This window comes from Triticum aestivum, chromosome 2B (assembly GCF_018294505.1).
Source record: "Triticum aestivum cultivar Chinese Spring chromosome 2B, IWGSC CS RefSeq v2.1, whole genome shotgun sequence".
Lineage (NCBI taxonomy): Eukaryota > Viridiplantae > Streptophyta > Magnoliopsida > Poales > Poaceae > Triticum > Triticum aestivum.
The window spans coordinates 774,019,841-774,043,603 of record NC_057798.1 but is presented as its reverse complement, the minus strand read 5'-3'; the positions used below and the strand labels follow the sequence as shown (position 1 = coordinate 774,043,603).

The following is a 23,763-nucleotide window of genomic DNA, read 5'->3' as shown; positions in this document are numbered from 1 at the left end:
GCAGAATGCACTTTCTGAATATGTTGTCACAACTGGTAGTATGCATCAGATGCAGACTAGATGGAAGGCAGGGGAGGGATAAAATTATGCACTGACATCAAATTCTCAGTTTTTAGTCACTGCTAGTATTTGACATGAGTGCTTCCTTCATCATTGCAAGTTTTATGTGTGTAATCATCAACTCGCAGATTTGTTGATATATAGCAGTATCAACATGATACATCTGCAGTGTACTTCATCAAGATCATGACAGTTTTATACTATGCCAATAATATATCTTCGAGGATGGGTCTGATTCTTCTTCATTATTGGAGCTTAAATAGTAGAGTAGGCCCTTCGAGCAAAAAAAGAATCGCATAGTATATAATTGCTAGTTTGACAGCCTTATTCCAAAAGATTATACTGAGTTTGCATCGATAAGAAAGGGATTTGTGCCATGTCTTGTTCTTGGTTGCCTTGCTTTGCTGGACGGTCCATGGATTCAAGTGATAAACCCTAGTAGTAGCTTGGAGATGTGCTCAAAAACTTTTAGCCGACCTCATGGTTTCAGATGCTCACTTCAATTTGTGCATGTTCTTTGCACAAAGATACTTCACCAAGATTATGGCAGTCTCATATGCCAATATATCTTGGTGGATAGGGTCTGATTCTTCTTCGTAGTTGCAGCTTCATTAGTAGGCCTTGTTTTGCGCAAACAAAATAAAATCTTTCTTTCGCATCGCTTTCGCGTAGAAAACTATGCAAAAGAAGCACAGTGTTCCAATACTTGTTGCTACAGTTAACTGAAAATGTTCAGTTGGGAGCAATATTTGTTTGCCTCAATACTTGTTAGACAGAGTTTTAGCACACATGCTTATGTGGCATTGCAGAGAAACAGGTTGTGCAAGAACACACCAAAAGCAAGTAGACCTGCTTGCAGTAGCTCTTAGGTGAATTTTAGGCAAAGTAGACCTGCTTTTAAGATTTGTATAGAGGAGTAGATTTACAGTGGTTTTACAACAGCAGTACTCTTTGCAATTGGCAAGTTTCAGTAGCAGAAACCCAACTGAACATTTGCTTCTGCAGAACACTGCACTCCACTTACACATGGTATTTTTCTGCAAATAGGACACCACACCCACAAGCACATGGTATTTTTTTGTAAATTTATTTAAATTCAGTGTATATCTAGTTTGCATACTCAGTTTATACTCCTAAAACAATGCAAACAAATCAGCATTGGAGGCTCATCTTTGAGGCTCATCTTTATTACATATCAGAACTTGCAAACAAATCTGTGAAAGACTTGTAAAGTTGTTGGGTTTTGTCTCCGATCATTGTGTCGTGATGAATTTGCAGGTACCCTGAGAGGCCCTTGAGTTTGCCGGAATGTCGATTAACTTCCGTTCCGGCAAATTCGGATACTCCATATGTCCTACTTTCAGCAAAGGTCATGCTGAAATTTTCCGTGAATTTTGTCATGACTTTGCTAAAAATAGGACATATTGGGTACTTGCGACTAATGCATGGGCCGGGTTATCTTAGTACTTAGTTAAGTGGACATGGATTAGGAGGTATAGGGGATAAACCCCAACAAGAATTAAAGTGACAGACATAGGTTTCACTCAAACCACACGGTGATCAATTCCCTGTTGGGAACAAATATAAACCATACTGTTGGCATAAGTGGTCTTTTGTATATGTGCCTTTGTTCCAAAAAAAAGGGTTTGGCCGACCCACCTCATACCTTGAATCAAATGTGCTATTGGTTTAGAATGGCACTATGATTGTGATATCATCGGTTGCATTGTTGTTTGCATACTTTTTCTGAACCAAAGGTTTATATGGTAGATGTATTAACGTGCCTATCAGTCATGTTGGTGACAGACATAGGTTTCACTCAAACCACACGGTGATCAGTACAGCCTGTTATCATGCATGTTTTATGATCTGTTGTAAGGGTACTAATTGGTCTCTTCTGCTGCTTATCAGAGATGGGGGGATGCAACCACCGCCGCTCTGCCACACCGCAGTGCGAGTTGGATGCTTCCGAGTTCTTCAGTATCATACTTGGGACTTCAGTATCATCCATGACGCAGGTATATAAAACGAGAGATCTCCCCTTCACCCATCTCATTATGATATCTGTTGTTTGCTACATCACTCATTGTCCCAAACTGCAGAGGCTGCCTGACAGTTTTATGAACATGCTGGGTGAAGATCCGCCAAAAAATGTGAAGCTGCAACAGGCCGGCAGCGGGTTACGCAGGCTGTGGGATGTGGAGTTGGTGATCAAGGAGGGCCACATGTACTTGTATCGTGGGTGGGAGAAGTTCTACTGTGCCTATGACCTGTGGCTGGGGTACTTCCTTCTCTTCAGGTACGACGACGACGCCACCATGCTCATCGTGAAGGTGTTCAACGCGACTATGTGTCGCATGCGCTACGCTGACGATGATGATGCCAGTACGTTCCGCCTCTTCTTATTCCTCTACATTTGGCTTTGTCTCGCATCGATTGTTAATGGTCATTGTTGCATTTGGACAGGCAATGGGAGCAGCAGCAGCGACACTGGCTATAGCCAAAGCAGCATCGACTATGGCTGTAGCAAAAGCAACAGCGATTCTGGCTTTAGCGAAAGCAGCAACAATCCGGACTGGAGCGCGGGAGAAGAGGAGCAGAGTGGGGATGAGGAGCTGCAGGATGACGATGGGCATCAGGCTGAGGATGACCTAGTGCTGGTGGTGGCTAACCAAGGGCAAGAGATGGTGGTGGCTGACCATGGGCAAGAGATGGTGGTGTCTGACCATGGGCAAGAGATGGAGGTGGCTGAGGATGACCTAGCGATGGTCGTGCCCGTCCTGCCTGAAGGTGGCCTCGCGATGGTGGTGGTGCCTGACAATGACCATGCACCGGTGGTGGCGCCGGCGATCCCACAGCTGGGCGACATGACCACGCCAATTGTGGTAGAAGACTACATCCCACTGCCTCCACCGCCTCGCCGCTCTTGGCGCATCAGGCTGAGGAAGGAGAAGGAGAAGAACAATGAGAACTGAAATATATCAGGTATGTCAGATCTCCAAAATGATATATATATATACTTAGTTACCTATGTTATCTCTAATATGCTTAGTTTCCTATAGGTTAGCTTCATTTTACCTAATATGCTAACTTAGAGCTTATATGCTTAGTTTCCTATAGGTTAGCTCCAAAATAACTTATGTTAGCACAAAATGATCAAGTTTACATAATAAGCTTATAGTCTTCTTCTTATTCTTCTTCTTTTCCAAAATGACATAGGTTAGCTTCATTTTACCTAAGTTGGCTCTAATATGCTAACTTAGAGAGCTTATATGCTTAGTTTCCTATAGGTTAGCTCCAAAATTACTTATGTTAGCACAAAATGATCAAGTTTACATAATAAGCTTATAGTCTTCTTCTTATTCTTCTTATTCTTCTTCTTATTCTTCTTCTAGTATTCTTCTAGTCTTCTTCTTCTTCTCTTCTTCTTCTTCTTCTTCTAACTTCTTGTTTATCATTTTGCAGATTTGATTTAATTCACGGAAGCTTGCATGGATTGAGTGCTTCTTTTCCATTTGTGTTTTTATTTTGTATCAATGTGAAACTTTTGTGAATTGATGGATAACGGTGTTGGATGAACAATGTGAAACTTTTGTAATATGTAACGATGGAACTATGTGTTGGCTATGTATGTATATATGATAAAACTTGTGTGTTGGATATGATTGTTAAATGGATGCTTGTTGTATATATATATGTGTGTGTGTTGGATATCTCATATGTGAAATAGTGACCTGAGATTAAGAAAAAAAAATAAAAAAAATGTTACTAATGACGCACTACCATGCGGTGCGTCATTAATATAGCAGATAATAATGGCGCATTGTAGGCAATACTAATGGCGCACTACGTGGTGCGCCATTAGAACACCAGATACTAATGACGCACCAGTGGTGCGCCACTAGAATTTAATTCTAATGACGTGATTCTAGTGGCGCACTAGTAGTGCGCCATTAGAAGGCAAAACTGGTGCGCCACTAGCATGCCTTTTCCTAGTAGTGATGCACAAGAGCTCACTTAGTATATACTCCCTCCGTTCCTTGATACAAGGTGTATAGATTTTTGAGAAAACCCTCGAAATATAAGGTGTATTGCGTTGCACCACTCGTTTGGATAAATTTTTTTAGGGATTTAATTACATTTCCTTATACTAGGTAAGCTCCTCTATTTTCTCATGTCAATTAGTCAGGTGAAATCTTACCCAAAACTTGTGAATTTTTTCCTCGACGTGCGTTCTTTAATTTCGGTGTCAAAAATTATACACCTTATATTTAGGAACGGAGGGAGTATGTCTTATGTATCCTACTTGTGCGTATTGAGGAGTTACATACAGTACCCAACATTTTTTTCTGAGCTACTTGTGTAGCATGCACAAGAGCTCACTTAGTATATGTTTTACCTACCCTACTTGTGTGTATTGAAGAGTTGCATACACTGTCCAACAGTTTTGTCTGCGAAGCATGTGACGGCACTGGCTCGCCATGGTGCATATAAATACAACATTGTTGTCAGGGGTCATAACACTATAGCTCTGTCATGATAGTCCACGTATGCATACACATCATCCGTAATTAGTGTTCATATCCATGCATGTCTTACATGAATGCGCTACCTTAACCTTCAAGATCATATCTCTACGTGCTTAGATCGTACAGTGGCTACCGCCTACCAGGGTGGCAGCCAACTATTTTCATACCACAATTCATCTTCAATCGCCTTAACAGGGTACACACTCTGGGAGTGAAAGCACGTGTCATGCAAATCAGAACTTCATGTCCGTTCCAAAAATGTATGGAGATAGAGCAAAAATATAGAAAAAAAAATATGTAACATGAAAACAAAAAAGATACAGTTTTTTCCGTTGGAACACCAGGGGAAACGGAATTTCGGGGCTGTTTGGATTGCTACCAAAGCTGACCATGCCAAAAATTTAGTTAGCCCTTGAATTTTGGTGGCTGTTTGGATCATTGCCGAAAATTTGGCACGCCCAGCAACCCGGGCGCCCCCTTTGTATTTTTCGCCAATATTCAGGCGAGGCGTGGGCAAGCAAAAGCTTTGCCAAAAAATTGGCATGCTGTTTCGTGGTAGGCCCTACACAGTGCATGCGTTGAAGGGTTGCTGGCTAGGATCATTTCTGTTAGCTGTAACAAATCCATTCTCCGCGAGTCCGCGTGATTAGCAAGTGCATGCAGCAATCTTAGGGCATGTACAATGGTTGATAAGGTAGTCTTATCTTATATCTTGCATGTACTTTAAAGATGACAAAAAATATTGTCTACAACGGGTCATTTCTTAGTCTTATCTTCAATAACTAGTCATTCCTAAAAATATGGTGAGACATATTGTGCTAAGAGATCATCTCTTGTCTTCTTTTAAATAAGAGAAGACAAGCCTTTTCTTATGAGTTCTCTCTCCTCCACCTCATCATTTATCCTACATGGCACTGCTAAGATAGCACCATTGTACATGCCCTTAGAAAAAAAAGTGCATGCAACATGGTGCCGCGTGGTTTTCGCGTTTCAGCTTCCGATAATTGCGTGCATTGCTTTGGCCTTTTCTTTCCATAATATAGATTTCCATCTAGGTTTTTTTATCTATGCATACCTTCTCAATTCTAGATAATATATGCATTTAAATATCCCCTTAAATCTTTTTTCAAGCAGTACAATCAGCATGCTAGTTGGTCACAAACCAAACAAATGTCCTTTTTGCCAAACTTTGGGAGGATATAATGGCCACAATCCAAACAACATCAACTTGCCAAAATTTTGGTCATGCCCATTCTTTGATCATGCCAAAAAATTGGTGGGGCTAGCTTTTTTTTTGAGACAAATTGGTGGGGCTAGCTGGGGCTCAAACCAAACGGCCCCTTCATCTGGGTGTGTGAAATTTCCCCTTTTTATCTCCGCATAGCCTACTACAGCCCAACACATATATTCTTTTGGCCCAACCCAATCCTACCACCAAAAAACTGAACACCTATACTCTCGTGGTCCTCTTCCTCGTCCCATTCTTGAAAATGTACCTTATGCGCAATTTATACCCTATTGTATCCATGATATATCATAATGATGTTGTCATATTAGCATTTGAGTGTTAGTTTTTGTTGTTCTTTTCTTTATGGATTAGGAGATTATTTAGTATAAATGAACTTTCAATCCGCATATGCATCGACACCTTGTTCGCTATCCATTGTTTCTAGTAGCTTCCTTATTTGTTTCCCGGTTTATGTATTCATTTTTGCTTGTGCTGAAACAAATGTACTACTCCCTCCTTTTCATAATATATGAACGTTTTTGACACTACAAAGAGCGTTTTTGGGATGGAGGGAGTACTATTTAATTTAAGTTTGGGCATACGTCAGAGCTCATGAGTTCAGTTCCATCAGTTTTCACCCCTACCTCCTGGCCCCCATAGGCCCATACCAAAACAGCAACTCCAAGTCAACAACTTGTCATCACAAGAAGGCAATCATATGAGATGCGTTCAATCATTCAAGTGCCCCCTTTGTAAACTGAAGTCCCAAATCCTCACGTATGGATTCCGTCGGTGGCGACATGCCCCACCCGAATTTGAAATACATGGCGAACCACGCTCCCTCGCTCCTGCATCATCCACCATAGAGACTGAAACCATGCACCACATTTCATTTCAAGGCTTAACAACAACGAGGAGGGGCCGCTCGACTAAACTAGACCCCACGGCTAGTTGCCTTGGTGGAGCAAATGACGAGACCGTGGAAGCGAAGCGCGAACCCATCCCACAGAGAGCGCAAGCACGAGTCGCCTAACACTCTGGTTGCGTAGAAACGCCACCGGCCGGCAAGACGATCTCCGGCACGCTTGCTTCACCCGCGGTAAACCTCTCGCGGACCGCCGTCATTGGGTGTTGTGTGCGTTTTTCCTTTCAGCATCGTTGATGCAACCCAGTCAGAATTCTTAGGAGCAGTAAATTAAGCCAACGGTAACTCCAAGATGTATATTCTTCATGTGAGATGAGATGACACTATAGCAGTAAAAAAACTATTCATTTTGTCTACATCCCGCGTGCAACAACAAGATCGGTGTCGTCAGGAGACGACTAACAAGAGCCTATGGATAAGGCTCTGCCCTCCCTGCCAATGGGGATATCGATCTTGCCGCGCTCGCTTGAATGATTGCTCGACGACTGGTGCACCATGTGCCAACCGGCCGGCGTGGTTCTGGCCAAGACCGACCGATCGATCGAGCACGAGATTTTTGGCAGGCCTCGTGACCGAAAAGACGAAACTAGCGACAGGCACACGCACAGAGGGTGGACACGGCGCGTGTTTACGTCACGACGAGACCGGCCTGTGATCATGCATGCGTCCGCGGTGACACTGAATTTCGCATGTGCAGAGCACGCGAGTGCGCCTCCGTACGTGGTGACCACTTCCGTCGCCATGCATGTACCGTTATCATCTTTCTGCAGCAACGCACTGTGGCCATTTGTATTGCGCAGCAACGTCTCAGGCGGCCGACGACAAGGTTGGTTGGCTCGGCGAGTGCTGACTTTCTTTTTAGAACGAAGGCTCAAGAAAGAGTCCGGCTTTGAATTAACAAAACCATCAACCGACGAAGATTACAGGAACAAGATCACCACACAACAACGGCCAAACGATACAAGGGGGCTGCAAGAACAGCTTACAACGCTACACCTACAACCAGCAAACACAAGATAACTATTAAGAACTGCTTAGTTGAGGATAAGCCCACTACAGCAAGGCACCAAAACGACTACGAGTGAAGCCTCGAGGATCAGCAGCCGGCAGAGGAATCGAACACAGGACTGGAAAACCAGCAGAGGAGAAGACCCAACACCTGCCCTCTCTAACATCGAAGGGGATCCCTTCCCCTCGCCTAGGCTCGAAGGCGCCGCACCGTTGAATGTAGAGACGCTCACCTGAGAGCTAGAGCAATGGTTGGTCTCGAGTCTGGGCCAACCATGGAGCACAACCACAAGACGTTGCACACGCTCATCAGCAACACCGCAGCCACTGAAGGACGCCAAAAGTAGAGGGAAAGCCGTCGGAAGAGTTGCCGAAGTGAAGGAGCTACCGAGCCATAGAGACTCGATAGACACCAGCCGCCCACCTACACACTGCTGCACACAACCCCAAAGCACCAATCTTCCCCAGGCGGCGCCTCCAAGGAGGACACGACGCACCTGACGCCGCCGCCGCCCATCCAGCCGGGATTCGAGCTTTCGTCCGGGAAGAGTGGCCGGGTGTGGAGGGGAGCCCACAACGGCGACTCCAGGGAGTAGAACGACGCCAAAAGGCGCCGCCGCCGCCGTGCTGGCACAAACCAAACAGGGGTTTCCCCCGGGCTCTTCCCACACCACCAGTTTGGGGAGCACCCCGCCGGCACCGGATCCAGCGGCCAGAGGCCCCAAATCGAACGTGTCAGCGGAGGAAGAAGCAGAGAGGGGGGGTCTGACCTTCATATCTGGAGCGGAGGACGGGAACCTCGCCGCCCCACGGCAGCAATCCGCCTGCTCCTCGCCGCCCGAGCAGCCGAGGAAGCCGGCCCGCACCTCCCGTGCACATCGCCAGCCGGAGACGGCGCCGCCTCGCCGCCAAGGGCCGCCGCCCTGGATCCGGAGTCCTCCTCGCGAGAGAAGCGACGGAGACCTTGCCGCCACCGTCCTCGGCAGCCGCACAGGCGCTGCCCGGCGACCACCTCGAGTGACGGCAAGGCAGGGAGGGAGGCTGGAGGGGGGCGCCGCCGGGGAAACCCTAGACGCCCTCGGGCCGCCCTGGGGAGGGCAGCGCGAGGGAGAGGGGGAGGGGGGAGGGGGGCTACCGACCGGCGAGTGCTGACTTGGGCCACGTCTAGTCTCTTATCATTAACCACAGCTAGCTTATGTATCATAATACAAGACTTATTTGACACTGCTTACATATATACGGAGTACGTACAAGCTTACGTGTATTCGCCTGGCGTGCATGCAAAACGCAGTGTAGCCCCGGCAAAATGAGCAGAACTGACCTCAAGGCGCAACTATTTCACAAAATAATCTGTAGACGAAACAAATTCACCTAGCTAACCCTTTTGTGCAGTACCCGACAGGTCGGCACTACACTACACTGAGTAGCGTCTGACTGACAGACGCTACACTCCTGGCCAGCGTGGCACCCCGGGTCTCACTCCTGGTTATGCAACGTCTAGCTGAAAGGAGCTGCACTACCTTGTACAGCGCCTAGGCGTAAGGAGCTGTACTACCTTATATCAAAACCGTTATAACTTTTAATCCATGCATGTGATTAAAATGTGACTTATATGAATGTTGTGCATTTTTCTATGTTATAAGCAATGGTGGCATTTTCATCTGTGTTAAGATCAATTTGTTTGATGAAAACTCAGTTGCAAAAGTACATCATCATATAAATGACAGAATCTGTTAAAACTTACAAACTTGACATGATAATAACCGTTGACCTATAGCTCTTATGCATTTACATCATACATGACTTTTGCACTACATAATGCCATGCCTATGCTTGCCATGTTAATCATCTTTAACATGTTCATTTCTTGCATCTAAGTGACTAACATGATATAAATGAACTTCTGTTACAGAAAATTGCATTTTAGAAGATCCATAGTAATTAATTTTGGCATCATATGAATATATGATCTAATTATGAAAGTTTGAAAATTTTATGTCTACTTTAAATCCATTTCATTTTTTTACCCACTAAATATTTGCATCACTATGTTTTGAGACACTAGAGTAACTAACACTAGTCGAAAACAGACCTTACGTTTGCATCATTAGTTCCGGTTTGATTACGGCCTGGGACTAATGTGATCATTAGTCCCGGTTCCAACGGCTAGGAGCGGTCGGGGGTACGGACATCATTAGTCCCGGTTCGTTTTGTACCTCTAGTCCCGGTTTGTGACAGAAATCGGGACTAAATGGGTGCGGCAGGCCGGCGTCAGGGTCATTTTCATAAACTACCGCCATAGTCTATGACGGCAAGATGTGTTACCCCTACCGCCATAGTCTATGGCGGTAGAGTCATTTTCATAAAAAAATTATTTTATTGCATGTGTGTCCTTATTATAACTACGTGCATGTCTCTACCGCCAAAAACCATGACAGTAGGATCTTTTTCACACCGAAAAGACGTAATTGTTTACTCCCTCCGACATAATATAAGAGCATTTTTTCCACTACGCTAGTGTAAAAGACGCTTTTATATTATGAGACGGAGGGAGTAAGTCCTACCGTCAAAGACCTTGGCGGTAGGATGTAATACCCTACCGTCAAAGACAATGAGAATAGGAAAAATGATCAGATCCGAAAAAAATTTGCACATAGGATCAAATCATGATTAAGTTAAGGAAAAAAGTCAAAACATAGAATTCGTCCGACCTGCGATCGTGCATGCGACCCTGTCCAATCCATGTGTGCGTCGTACCAGTGACCACTTTCGTCGCCACGCACTGTATCATCTTTCGGCAGCATATGCACTGTGGCCATTTGTAACTTTGTTAGTACTGCGCATGCAACAGCCTTTCAGGCGCCCGACAAGGTTGGGTCGATGATCGGCGAGTATGTGCCGACTTGGACCACAACTAGCTAGCTAGCTACGTGGACACTACGTACGTACGCACGTACGTACGTGCGTGCATTCGCCTGGTGTGCATGCATGCAGAACGCAGTCATGCACGACGAGGATCGATATCCAGTCTTATAATAACACCATAAATGGCAAAAACAATGTTAAGGCGGATGACGGTAAGTGAGAGCGGCCAGAGTACGTGATGTGCACTCTCTGGGCTTTGCTCGATCCACTAGCAGCGAGTGACGGCTTTTGACCCTTTTGCATAAGTTGAGGCAGATCTGACCTTGGTTTGAAGAAACTTCAGGATCTGACCCTTTTCCTACCGTCGGGGTCGATGGTGATAGGTAACTTATTCATGTCAGTGTAGCGCATCCTTACCGCCTGGCCGGCGGTAGTCTGTGCAACCGTATCGTTGAGGTGCCCGACGGTAGGTGTGTGCAAGCACTGTATTTGATACTTAGAAATTTTTCACGGTAGGGCATGCACCCCTACCACTAAGGGTCTCGGTGGTAGTCTACTATACCAGTGACCCAGGCAATCAGATCCTCAAATTTTTTTTTCAAACAAGGATCAGATCTGACTCAACTTTTACAGAAGGGTAAAAACACCAAATTTGTCCGCGAGTGATCTGGGGTAAAAGGAGAAAAGGAGGAGCGAGCGAGGTTGGTAGGTGAAAAGGGTGAAGCAGATGACGCACAAGAGGAAAAGGAGTGAAAAGGGTAAAAGAGGATGACCACAATGGGGGCATGCTTTATGCTTTGTGATTGGGACAGCTCATGCCGACAATGTCCAAATATCGACAGTCCTCGTGAGCACGTATCCGGGTCCATATACACAAAATTGGTTCGTCACCGCATGATCGTTTCCTTGTTGAGGCGCAGTACGAGGATACTATATATAAGCTGTGACGTACGCCCCAACTTAAGTAAACGGGAGGGCGAGAGAGCATGGACAGAGTCTAGGGGTGCAGAGCAGAATGAGGGTGGCGGTGGTGGGTGGCGGGGTGAGCGGGCTGGCGGCGGCGCACGAGCTGCTGCTTGCCGCCAACGACGGAGGCGGCGTGCGCGTGACCCTGTACGAGCAGGAGGAGAGCTTGGGAGGGCATGCCAGGACGGTGGCCGTCGACGACGGCGCCGGACGCGTCCAGCTCGACCTCGGCTTCATGAGCTTCAACCAGGTCGGTGGAGAATGGGTTTGGATTTGCATCCCATATGATTCCGTTATATGCATGATCCAAAAATAGTTCCGTTACTAGCTTGAGAGAAAACAAAATGTTCTCTCACTTTGTAACGACGTGTGAGCCTCTTGGGCTGGGAGGTTCAATATGGAGCTCACTCCGTACCCAATCGACTATGTAGAAGGAAAGTTACCTCAACTTCCATTTGGCACCGGTTTCCACCGCACACCCCTTCTGTCCTAGGCTTGTCACATTTTTTTTCTCTTTATATTTTTTTGAGAATCATTTTTTCTCTTTTATAAAGATTAGAAATTTGTTGCGCTTGACGTGAGATTCAAACTCTAATCCTGACGCTTTAGTATCACCCCGGCAATGCTAGACTCTCGAAGAGAAGAATTACGGGATTCACAGACTAGCAAACGTGGGAGCTTGAGATTGGAGGAGGGAGGAGGATGGGCCCCGCCCCGCCTGAAAATCGTGGGTGGGGGGGGGGGGGGTAGATTAGTTAGTTAGAGAGAAAACTCTGTAACAGCTCCGTAATAATCCATGTGTCTAGGATTATTGGTATCACCCACAGTTTGCAACTGCAAAAGTTAACCTGCCGTGCCTTCTTACTCTTTTATTCTTTCTTGTTGCGCGTCCCATGGAAGACAAGCAATGACCGGTTTTTTCATTTTGCCTCTGGTTTTCCTGAATAGATTTTTGTTCTGTTTAACTAGGCTTTTTTTCTTTTTCTCTTTCCTTCAAATACGTGAACTTTTTTATTTTTAAAAATAATTCGTGAACTTTTTTATTTTAAAAAAAATTCGTGAACTTTTCTCAAATTTTGTGATCTTTTCATATTTCATTTTTTTCAAATCCATGAAACTTTTCAACTTTTTTCTAAACTTTTTAGTGAACTTTTTTTAATCTCACAACCATTTTTTTCAGATTTCATTACTTTTTCAAATCATTGAAGCTTTTCAGTTTTCTTGTTCAATTTTTTTAGTGTTTTTTTTTCAAAACCGTGAACTTTTTCAGTTTTGCTAACTTTTTTAGTGAACCTTTTCAAATTTATAATTATTTTTCAATTTTTAAACTTTTGAAAAAAGATCCACATTTGCGAAGTTTTCTCAATTTTGTGAACTTTTTTGAACATCTTGGAATTGTTTTTCAAAATTTTATGAACTTTTTCTTATTTTTGCTAACTCTTTTATTGAACTTTTTTAATTTATGATTTTATTCTCAAGTTTTTACAATTTAAAAACCTTTTCAACATTTGTGAAATTTTTTGAACTACCTGAACTTTTTTGAAAATGTCATGAACCTTTTCCTCTTTTTTGCTACCCTTTTTAGTGAACTTTTTTGAAATTTCAGGAACTTTTTTAAATCCGCAATTTTTTTCTATTTGCTAATTTTTTTTGTGAAATTTTCTAAAATTTTAAATGTTCTTCAGATTCATGAACCTTTATAAAATGTTTGATTTTTTTTCAAATTTCAAACCTTTTCCAGACTTTTCATTTTTTGCAAGTCAACGGTCAAGGTCAACCGATTGACTGAGCAAGGGGATGATGGATGACCGATTGCAGCGATCACTAGCCTTAATGGACCACCAGACGGCTAGGCATCACACATGAGCGCCAGGGAATTGTTTGGGCGCTTAAGGCGTCCAACAAGAGCTCAACTTCTTTCTCCTTGGTCACCACCGGGTTTTAAAGTTGCGCTTGGCACGCACATGCCCCACCCTACATCGATAGTCACATGTGAGCCATGATCCTATTAATGTCATCCACCGCCCCCTTGATTCCCCAATACGACCATTTGGATGGCCACACGGCTTCATCCCCAGGTATAAAAGCCCGATGATGAGGCGTCCCCATCAGCAAAGCCCTAGCCGCCTCCTTACTCATCCCCACCGCCTCCTACGCTTCCATTCCCTCCAACGCCCGAGACAAATGTCGCATGCAATTACACATCTTATTGGCTCAACTTGGCGGCCGAATGAAACCTCCCGTCCAAGATGCCGCACATCGGCGCAAACTCTCCCCGCAGTGGAAGTGGATCTGGCGGTCGCAGGGGATCCAACCCCCCTTGTTCGGGCGAAGGAGGAGGATGAGGATGTTGTCCCACTAGTCCAAGTGAATGACACCATCCCAGTCGAAGCTAAAGTCCAATGACCCGATCCACGCCGTGCTCTGTCTCTCCACCCTTGAAGCTCGCAACAAGGAGTTCATCTTCCATAGTACGACCCTACACTCACACGAGGAGGAGCAACAATAGCTCAAGGCTATCGCTCATGAGTCCGCCCCCTATGCCCTTTTCGAGCATCTCTTGTTGTCAGCGAAGGAGGAGGACAAAGACAACAAAGTGGAGGATGGCGACAAGTAGGAGGAGGGCGATGACTAAACGACACGGGTCAACGACTAGTATATGAAGTACTCCCTCCGTCCGAAAATCCTTGTCATCAAAATCATTAAAAGGGGATGTATCTAGACGTTTTTTAGTTCTAGATACAACCCTTTTTATCCATTTTGAAGACAAGTATTTTCGGACTGAGGGAGTACTAGGTAGCAACGCCACTCGAATAGCTACATTGCTTATTTTGAAAATGTCGTAAATGCGCCGCGGCGGCCAACTTCCTCGTCTCCGCAGAGAACGACCACCATCCCCGACAAGGCGCCCATGACACCTTCGGCTTCCTCCGACGTAGCCTCGGCGGCCTCCTTGTAGTCCTCTGCATTTGCCTACTCCAGCGCCCTGTCACTGTCGTTTGAAGCTGGCCCTCCGAGACAGCGGTGAGCCTCAGCCGTGAGCTCGCCGCCATTATCGAATAGCTACGCAAGGTCAGGCAATCCAGGCTTGATCTGCACCCATAGCTTCCCCACCCCCCGCTCCACCCCCCACGCTGTATTTAAGTGGTGCTGTTCGTGCCTACCTGCTCGGCGCACGGAAGGTGCTCGGTGGAATGCCTCTGAGCACAAAACTCATGCTTGCATTATCATCGTCATCATTTGATGTCTGATTCCATGTGCTCATAGCTCCAATGTGGAATTCTGGGTGTGGATTTGTGTTTGTGTTTTGAGGTGGTGTACCGTTCTAGTAAAATGTGCAAATTGCCGCAATACTGGCTTAGGTATTAGGGTGGCATGAAAATTTAGTTCGGAAAGACGAATTGTGTTCAAACAATTGCCCAGCGAAAGATTACCATTCAACTTGACTAACTCAATCATTTTCAACGGGTTTATGTCAGTTTGAAGATAAGTTACCACCATCGCATTTGAACATACAGTGGCTTCCTAGTTAAAAAATCGAGACTCAGCCGATTCCTGGTTACGCCGACCTCATTGTTCAGTGTCATGCATGATAAAAAATGAATCTGTTACTAGTTTAAAAAAACTGTATCGTCAACCGTGATTAGGTTCTGAACTTATGTCCATCTATACAAAACCACTTCCCCAGCAAGTGGGAAGATTCTACCACACTAGTTTCTTCTAGCATAACTGTTTCATTATGGATCACCTGGCCTGATTTTCGATAAGTACACAGAAATGTTGGGCTGTTCCAATGAGAACAGTGGTGGTGCCAGAAATTCAGTCTTGTGTATTCAATTTGAAATTTGTACTAAAATAAATGAATTTCTATTATTATTTTGCAAGATTTGTACATGTATATATTGATTTTACCAAATGCTGGGTAGTCAATTGAATACCCAACATAAATGTAGCTTGGCCACTGAACGAGGATCCTTATAAGGCTTGTGAAGATTGCTCTGTTGTTCAGAGAGAAGAACACATTATGTTCTTTTTTGGAGGAATAAGGAAAATTTCGAAACGTATCGCACTAAAATTTGATCAAAAGTTATTCCTTACTGAATGTTGTCTGAATGTGTGTGGTGGTGTAAGTGTGTGTGTGTGCATCTAAATGTTTTACTCAGAGTTCAGAGGTAGAAAGTTTAGCAACATAGAGCATTAACCAATGCTGGGAAGCTTTCCTTGCAGTATCTGGCTTGATATCAGCAATCTGAGTTCTTATTTGCGTCTAATAATTCAACGCTAATCTCAGAATTATGATTCATGTCCATTTAGTGTGTGCACTCATGTATTGTTTATCCTTGGAAAGGAGCCACATTGACTGCCTAAGAGACCTATTGTTATGTTTTTATATAGTACTATAATGCTTGGGGTTGTACATGTTGCTTTATATCTGATTAACTTGCATGGTATCTTGATTGATATTTTTCTTTTACTCTGATTAATAGTACTGACCCGCAAAAAAAGATTAATAGTACAGGACTTCCTAACCCCTGGACTGAACATGGAAAATCTTTGTAAACCTATATTATAAGATACTATATTTTGTTCCTCACTAAGATTTTGTATGTGCTATATGCGTCAATGTAGGTAACATATCCCCAGATGATGGAACAGTTAGAAGGGCTCGGGGTGGAGATGGAGAGATCAGACATGTCTTTCTCAGTGAGCACACAATTGAAAGACAGCGGCAGAGGATGTGAGTGGGGCAATGGCAACGGTATCTTGGGCCTCTTGGCACAGAAGACCAACATACTGAAACCCAGTTTTTGGCGCATGGTCCATGAGATAATCAAGTTCAAGAATGATGCTCTGATGTAAGCAGTCTAGTCCCTCAGTTCTCATGTGCATATATTGTACTTCCGTTCGTAGCTGGATGCCTTGTGTTTATACTATATGATGACAGTTAATTCGCTGGTGTGATCTTTCAAATGAAGGTACCTGGAGGACCATGAACACAACCCTGATCTGGACCATAATGAGACACTGGGGCAGTTCATTCAGTCACACGGATATTCCATATCGTTTCAAGAGGCTTATCTTGTACGTCTATCTAATCTACTTGCTGATGTCATCTTTTAGTGTATCCAGCAACCCTTCATTTGGCAAAATCTCACATCAGAATTCTGTATTCAATCTTTGATTTTTCATGTTTTTGAATAGTCATGTAAAACTGTGAAGAGAAACTACAATTTTCAAATAAGTACAAAAAAATAGATGAAATATTCAAGTTATAACTAAAATTTGGGCCTAATCCTCAATGGCTAGTTTTCACACCAACATGGGTGCAGGGGCGGTAAGGCTGGTTATTTGCTTGTAGAAATTTTCATATGAGTATTACCATGGAAAAAGAACAGAAAATTTGTGACTATGCACTCATTGTGTTGTGATTAGGACTGCGTGTTTAATTATCTATGCAGTTTTGAGTTAGTGACACGAAAATATACATTTGGTGCAGATTCCAGTTTGCACAGGCACATGGTCATGTTCACCACAAGATGTTTTGAGCCTGTCTGCTTTCTTTGTGCTGTCATTTTGCCGAAACAACGACCTTCTTCAGGTGCCCAGCTTCTTCATATGCATGTTCCTTTCCCATTGCATCTGTCTTTGTGCATTTCAAAGCTGATTAAATCGCTGCACTCAGTTGTTTCGTCACACCCACTTGCCCACTGTCAAGCCTCGTTCACAGTCCTATGTAAACAAGGTAGATATCGATCCATCAGCCTCGAAAGAGGTTACACATTATAGTTATTACACTCTTCAGGCTTTAGATGCAGCCAAATACAGGGACTGAACAATGCAACTATTGCAGGTAAAAAGAGAATTGGAGAGCATGGGCTGTCGAATTAAAACCAGCTGCCGGGTGAAATCTGTTTCAAGTCTTGATGGAGGTACGAATATGCGTTATTGTTTGTTGATTGCCTGTACAAACAATTAGTCATCATATATATTATTGATTCACTGGCTGAAACAATCCTCTGTTTTGGCACTGGTAGCAGCTGGCTACAGAGTCTTGGAGAATGATGGTTCAGAGGAAACATTCGACAGTGTCATCCTTGGGGTCCATGCACCTAATGCTCTGAAAGTATTAGGAGCTGAAGCCACACACCAGGAACTGAGAATTCTAGGTGCTTGTCAGTACGTCCAAAGGTAAAGCCTGCCTAGTGTTGCTAAATGAACACATAGATAAAGTTTGATCTACTGAATGTCTGACATGTTTATGTTTCAGGGATATATACCTCCACTGCGATCAAAATCTGATGCCCCGAAATCCATCGGCATGGAGTGCCTGGAATTTCCTGGGGACAACTAGCAGGGGCTTTTCTGTAACTTACTGGCTAAACCAAATTCAGGTAAATTCTTTCTTTTCATATGCATGGTTTGGTACAATGAATTAATTTTATTGATGACACATTTGTTGACGAAATGGCCCTGCCCTGCCTTTTTTAACGACACTGAAACCATTTTGTACGCGTTAGATGTCCTTAGGACTAGGCATGCCTCCCCAGCAAAAAGAAAAGGAACCAAAGGATAAAAAATAAAGATGTTTCATCACGTTAGAACACACTGTAGAGGAGGCTCACAGAATAACAGCAAAATGGAAGCTTCAGCCTAACCTCAGCAGCATGAATGGATTACATAATTATTAACTGTGTTTTTTTTTTGCTTTTAGAAAATCGAATCTGTCAGGCCTTTCCTGGTGACACTCAATCCCCCTGGTGTTCCGGATCATGTACTGCTTAAATGGAATACAAGCCTCCCTGTTCCGTCTGTGGCCGCGGCGAAGGCTTATCTTCAGCTTGATCAGATCCAGGGAAAGAGAGAAATATGGTTCTGTGGGGCATATCAAGGTAACCTGTTTCATGAATTGCAGTTTGTAGATAGCTTGTTCATTACAACCTGCATGTAGATGTACGATAGACTTTCACTACATTAAAGTTAGGTGTGAAATGATGTGAAAAGCATTCGATCTCAAATGTTTGTTCTGCCTTGGATCGCAGGTCATGGATTCCATGAAGACGGATTGATGGTATTTGCATGCACAACCTATCCATTTCCCCCCTTAGAGTTAGTTATCGTGCATAGTGAACCGTACTATGATGATAAGGACAAAAGGGACGGGAGGAACTGTGATTAGATTGTCACTAGTTTATTATTCCCATTGCTTAGTGATCAAAAAGTGTGACTTTGTAGCCCCTAAGCTACTAAACTCTAACAAAGGTATTAATCCTATCATAACCATAAGTAACCATATCCTTGCTTACCTCTAGTTGGCTTAAGGCCCTAGCTACTAGATTTCCATGCTTCTCCTTTATTCATCTATTGGGGCTGTTTACACCACCCTGACATATACGCTTTTAGTTTCAATCGCATAATCAGAATGCATTTGACGTGAACTAGTTATGTGAGGTCCATTTCTGTTGGTCATATTGAATCAACAGGCTGGGAAAGCAGCAGCTCAAGGTTTGCTTGGAAAGAAATGCGAGCTTCTGTTGTACCCAAAGCAGATCATTCCATCATGGACCGTGGCTGGGGCACGCCTTGCATTTGCAAGATTTTTCATGCAATACATATCCATCGGTAACTTGATGTGAGTCCTTGCATGAGTCAACATGATATGCGACGGCTAATTATGATTATTTTTCACCTTAATAGTTTTTGTACAGATTGGTTGAAGCGGGAGGTAGTGTGTTCAGCTTTGGTAAAGCTTGCAACAAATGCCATGTAAAATCTGTTGTGCGAGTTCATGACCCCTTGTTCTATTGGAAGGTTATCTTCTCTTCTTTTTTCTGCCTACACACGCATCTTTAATTTTTTCTCATTGGTCATTTATGCATAATTCTTAATTTCTTATAAGCTCCACTGCAATTGCTTTGGCCAACCTTCTCATTTCAAGTGCATATGTTTATCCTAGCTCTCTCATGGCTTTCAGGCTACAACAGAAGGAGAGATCGGCTTGGGAGAAGCCTATATTAACGGCTATTTCTCTTGTCTTGACAAGAGAGAAGGCCTTCTGAATTTTATCCTGGTAAAACTATATCATAGCCCATGAGCTTATTGATAGAGGTATTTCTTCATTTCAGATCAAATCCATGATCCATTTCTTCGCAGATTCTCATTGCTAACAGAGATGAGCGTAGGAGCCGCGGCATTGCCAGAAAAAGGTTCTGAAACCTTCAATTGTCCACTATGTTCCTATCCTATTTTTTTCTTTTAATATAAAAACAAAGTAAAACCTATGAATCTATGCGTGTGACTGATCAGGTACACAAAATTGTTTGGTTTGCAGGCGTTGGGGGTCACCCTTCTATGTAATGGCTCTGTTGTCATATGCTAAATACGTTTTGCGCCACGCCTCGAGGAAGAACACCGCAACACAAACTCGTCGAAACATCTCTCAGCATTATGATCTTGTCAGTCCTCATGTCTCTTCTTTTGTTATTGAGATAACTAGCTGCTTAGGTCAATTTGTAATACTCCCTCCGATCCGTATTAATTGTCATTGATTTAGTACAAAGTATGGATCGGAGGGAGTACCAGAATTATTGCAAATCTTATCGAGTTGAAATTTTTGTGTTCCAAACCTTATCAAAAGGATTTGTTATAATTAATTACTTTCCATGCATCTATAATAACATACTCCCTCTGCCCCATAATATAAGAGCGTTTTTAACACTACACTAGTACAAAGTTGAGTCACTTATTTTGGGACGGAGGTAGTGTGTGCACAAACTAGTAGTGTCAAAAATGCTCTTATATTACGGGACAGATGGGGTACCAAATAGTACTAATAGTTCTATCTTTCTTCTTGTATATGTGCACAGAGTAATGATTTCTTCTCGCTTTTTCTGGATAAATCGATGACTTACTCATGCGCAGTTTTCAAGGTTTGTAAATCTTGTGATTATTTTCCGCAGCTTGTAAATTTTGTAGGGCAATTTTATTAATTCATAGACTGAAATTAATTGATAGATGGAGAACGAAAGCTTAGAAGCAGCCCAGCAACGTAAACTGAGCCTTCTAATCGACAAGGTAATACGGCCATATCTCCAGAGCTCGTGTGATTAGATTGATTACTAGTTAGACAATGTTGTGAAAATGATCTGATGGTACTTCATTCTTGCAAAATGTATATTTAACAAAGGCTAAAGTTGAGAGGGAGCATCATGTTCTTGATATCGGTAGCGGCTGGGGAAGTTTAGCAATACAAGTGGTTAAGCAAACTGGCTGCAAATACACTGGAGTTACTTTGTCGGAGGAGCAGCTTAAATACGCCGAGAGTAAAGTAAGAGAAGCTGGCCTAGAGGTTAGTTCTATGTTACTTCCTCCTTTACACAATACCTGTCTAGTTTACAAGCTTATCAGCAAATTACCATTCCACTATATCTGTTCACTGAGAAAGTGTAGTGTGAATATTTTAGCATTTTTACCCGCTAAAAAAATATTTTAGCATTTTTATCCTCTAGACCTCCACCCTTTCGTGTAACTCATGATATAAAGATGCGAGAGTGAATATGTAATTTGATAGGGGCAAGCATGGTCCTGTAAAAAGACTTTTATTTTTTTAGTGTAGATTCACTCATTTTGTTCTGTATAATCAGCATTGGAATCTGTAAAAAGACTTATATTTAGGAACGGAGGAAGAGTAGTAACTTTATGTCTTATTCTAGAAAAGGTGACTTTACATCTCTCCTAAAAACAAACTAATTTAACATCTAGGCTGTTAACATTTGTGTAATTATGCTGGTCTACATCTTCAACAGTCAGATTTTGCTTTTGAGATTTTCTAGCACACCGCTTTATTTTCTGGTTATATAGACATGCACGGAGAGTTAGTATTTTTTTTTGGTCCCCAGCTTCGGCAAGGTGAAATCCTAGCTAACAATTCTACTATCTATTGCTATTAATTTTTAGGACCACATAACTTTTCTGTTGTGTGACTATCGCCTAATACCACCTTACAAGTATGACGCTATCATAAGCTGGTAAGTACTACTATATTATGGATGCGTTTTGTGACTTCGACACCACCCAAGTGCGTGATTATACTTACGTAATCCTCTGGTGTGAATCAGTGGAATGATCGAACATGTTGGCCATGAATACATGGACGAATTTTTTGCCTGCTGCGAGTCTTACTTGGCTGAAGATGGCATATTGGTCCTCCAGGTTAGTGCATCGACAACTAAGTATATTTCGAAACGATTTCACGGCTGAATTCCAATATCATCAAGAACCGCAACTAAAGTAGTGTATGCCTTACTTTTGGTGCATAAGAGCAAGTATTAGGCCTTATTCTTTTTGATTTGGCAGAAAGCCAAATGAAAGATACTCCTTACTATATATATCCAAGCAAGACCTTAGGTTTACACGATCATGAACTAACTATTATACATGTGTGTTTAGTTCATCTCAATTGCAGAGGAACGGTACGAGCAATACAGAAGAAGGCCACACTTCGTCAAAGAATACATATTCCCTGGCGGTTGCATTCCTTCTTTGGCCCGTGTAATGTCTGCCATGACCACGTCATCAAGGTTCAGGTACGTTTTAAATCAATCGATCGATGATTGATTTTTTACTTCATGCTTTTGGATGGATCTCCATCCATTAAACCGTACCTAATCTTGTTGCGCCCTGGGTACAGCATAGAGCATGTCGAGAATATTGGGCCCAACTACTACACAACTCTGATGCACTGGAGGGACAACTTCATGGCCAACAAAGAGTAAGTATCACTTGTCATTCACTATAGAAGAATGCTGCTGTGATGATTATATACATATATTGTTACAGTTGGTTGCTCAGTTAGTATTAATTTCTTATTGCTTTCGTTTTCTTGCAGTCAAGTTTTGGAACTGGGCTTTGATGAGCAGTTCATCCGTATATGGGAGTTTTACCTCATGTACTCTGCGGCTGGTTTCAAGTCACGAGCAGTTGGAGATTACCAGGTACGTATTTATGTATGCATACATGCTCTCTCTATATATATTTACCTATGTTATTTCCAGATAAATGGAAGTCATATACTCCCTCAGATCTTAAAAATATGACTGGAAATCAGCAGGGTCTCCCAAATACAGCAACCATTTATTTTCAGTGCAATAAATGATGAAATTAATAAAAAATTTAATGGTGACAGTGTTTTCTTGGGAAGACCTAATTGTGTGATTTGCATATATCAAATTAAAATATTAGTGGTAAAAGTTTCAAGACATTGCCAAAATAATTATGTCTGAGCCTTCACATTCCAGCACTGATTGTGATGGTGGCTGACATATATATATATATATCTGCATGCAGGTTGTTTTCTCTCGTCCAGGCAACCGTCGGCTAGGCCTGCCTTGATGGCTAAAGGCAACTTATCCTTCTCCATTAATAAGTCAGCCCTGGAATGGTTCGCTCATACGGGCAGGCTAATTAATCAGGTGGTTTGGTAATCTATCTTCTTGTTTTAATCATGAAATGTTTAGTTTTCATGGCGGTGTATTGTCTATTAATAAATTTGCGTGTGTATGCAAGTGCTACATGAACCTGGTTACTAGAATTTGAGAATTGTATCAGAAAGAGTTGATGTCCTTGATTGTAGTTTTCGATCTTTTCCGTGTTTGACATTTGTGGCGTTGGTTATGGGGGAGAAAGGATGTTTTCTAATTACCATGTTCTATCACTAGCTCATGAAGATAGTTTGTTATGCTTATGGGGTACCACATGCATGTTTTTTAGACGGAATGCCCCGAAGAGTCACCGACCAAGAGTGCAAAGAATTGCTCACACCATACATAACACTGGGATGACCAGTGGTTACAAGCGCATCAGAAAAGAAACAACAAAAGGACTTATGATAGATTAGGAACAAATGAAACAAAATTCACTTGATCCTCTCAATCAACACGTACCTTCTGCTGCTCTTAGGACTGAAACCGGAGTGAACCCAAACCATATCATATTTCATAAAAGAAAATCGGATTGGGAAGCTGGATGGATGTGGATTCGGATACTGAAATATGTTGGAATGAATCCGGACATGGTATATATGGAGCGCTGCTTGCCTGCACGTCTGTTGAACAAACATATGTTTCAACTTTATGTTCCATGTTGCATGCATATGTTTTCATAATAAAACTTGAACTAGCAAACAC

At 42.8% G+C, this 23,763-nt stretch overlaps 1 protein-coding gene across 5 annotated transcripts; it reads left to right on the top strand.

The window, feature by feature from the left end:
- The first annotated feature begins 11,574 nt into the window (after positions 1–11,574).
- On the top strand, positions 11,575–23,209 carry LOC123047301 (uncharacterized). 5 transcript variants are annotated; one of them, XM_044470812.1, is made up of 24 exons: positions 11,575–11,831; positions 16,211–16,437; positions 16,558–16,663; positions 17,079–17,180; positions 17,265–17,324; positions 17,433–17,511; positions 17,620–17,770; positions 17,850–17,973; positions 18,294–18,471; positions 18,622–18,650; positions 19,063–19,211; positions 19,288–19,390; positions 19,554–19,649; positions 19,733–19,785; positions 19,911–20,034; positions 20,446–20,508; positions 20,594–20,653; positions 20,766–20,927; positions 21,536–21,606; positions 21,697–21,790; positions 22,028–22,164; positions 22,269–22,349; positions 22,467–22,572; positions 22,925–23,209. In XM_044470812.1, exons 1-24 carry the CDS (start codon positions 11,631–11,633, stop codon positions 22,967–22,969), a joined length of 2,601 nt encoding a protein of 866 aa, XP_044326747.1. In that variant the 5' UTR covers positions 11,575–11,630; the 3' UTR covers positions 22,970–23,209. The 5 variants fall into 5 exon arrangements, with proteins under 5 accessions (XP_044326747.1, XP_044326746.1, XP_044326749.1 ...); XM_044470811.1 differs by having other exon boundaries at positions 17,617–17,770; XM_044470815.1 differs by lacking the exon at positions 11,575–11,831 and adding an exon at positions 14,445–14,653 and having other exon boundaries at positions 17,617–17,770.
- The last annotated feature ends 554 nt before the right edge of the window (positions 23,210–23,763 follow it).

What these genes read in the sequence shown, in the direction of transcription:
- LOC123047301 (XM_044470811.1), top strand. Translation starts at nt 11,631, where the DNA reads ATGAGGGTGGCGGTGGTGGGTGGCGGGGTGAGCGGGCTGGCGGCGGCG. An exon ending in CGCGGCATTGCCAGAAAAAG is followed by an intron (nt 19,786 to 19,910) that starts GTTCTGAAACCT and finishes TTTGGTTTGCAG; the next exon opens with GCGTTGGGGGTCACCCTTCT. An exon ending in ATGGCATATTGGTCCTCCAG is followed by an intron (nt 21,791 to 22,027) that starts GTTAGTGCATCG and finishes ATGTGTGTTTAG; the next exon opens with TTCATCTCAATTGCAGAGGA.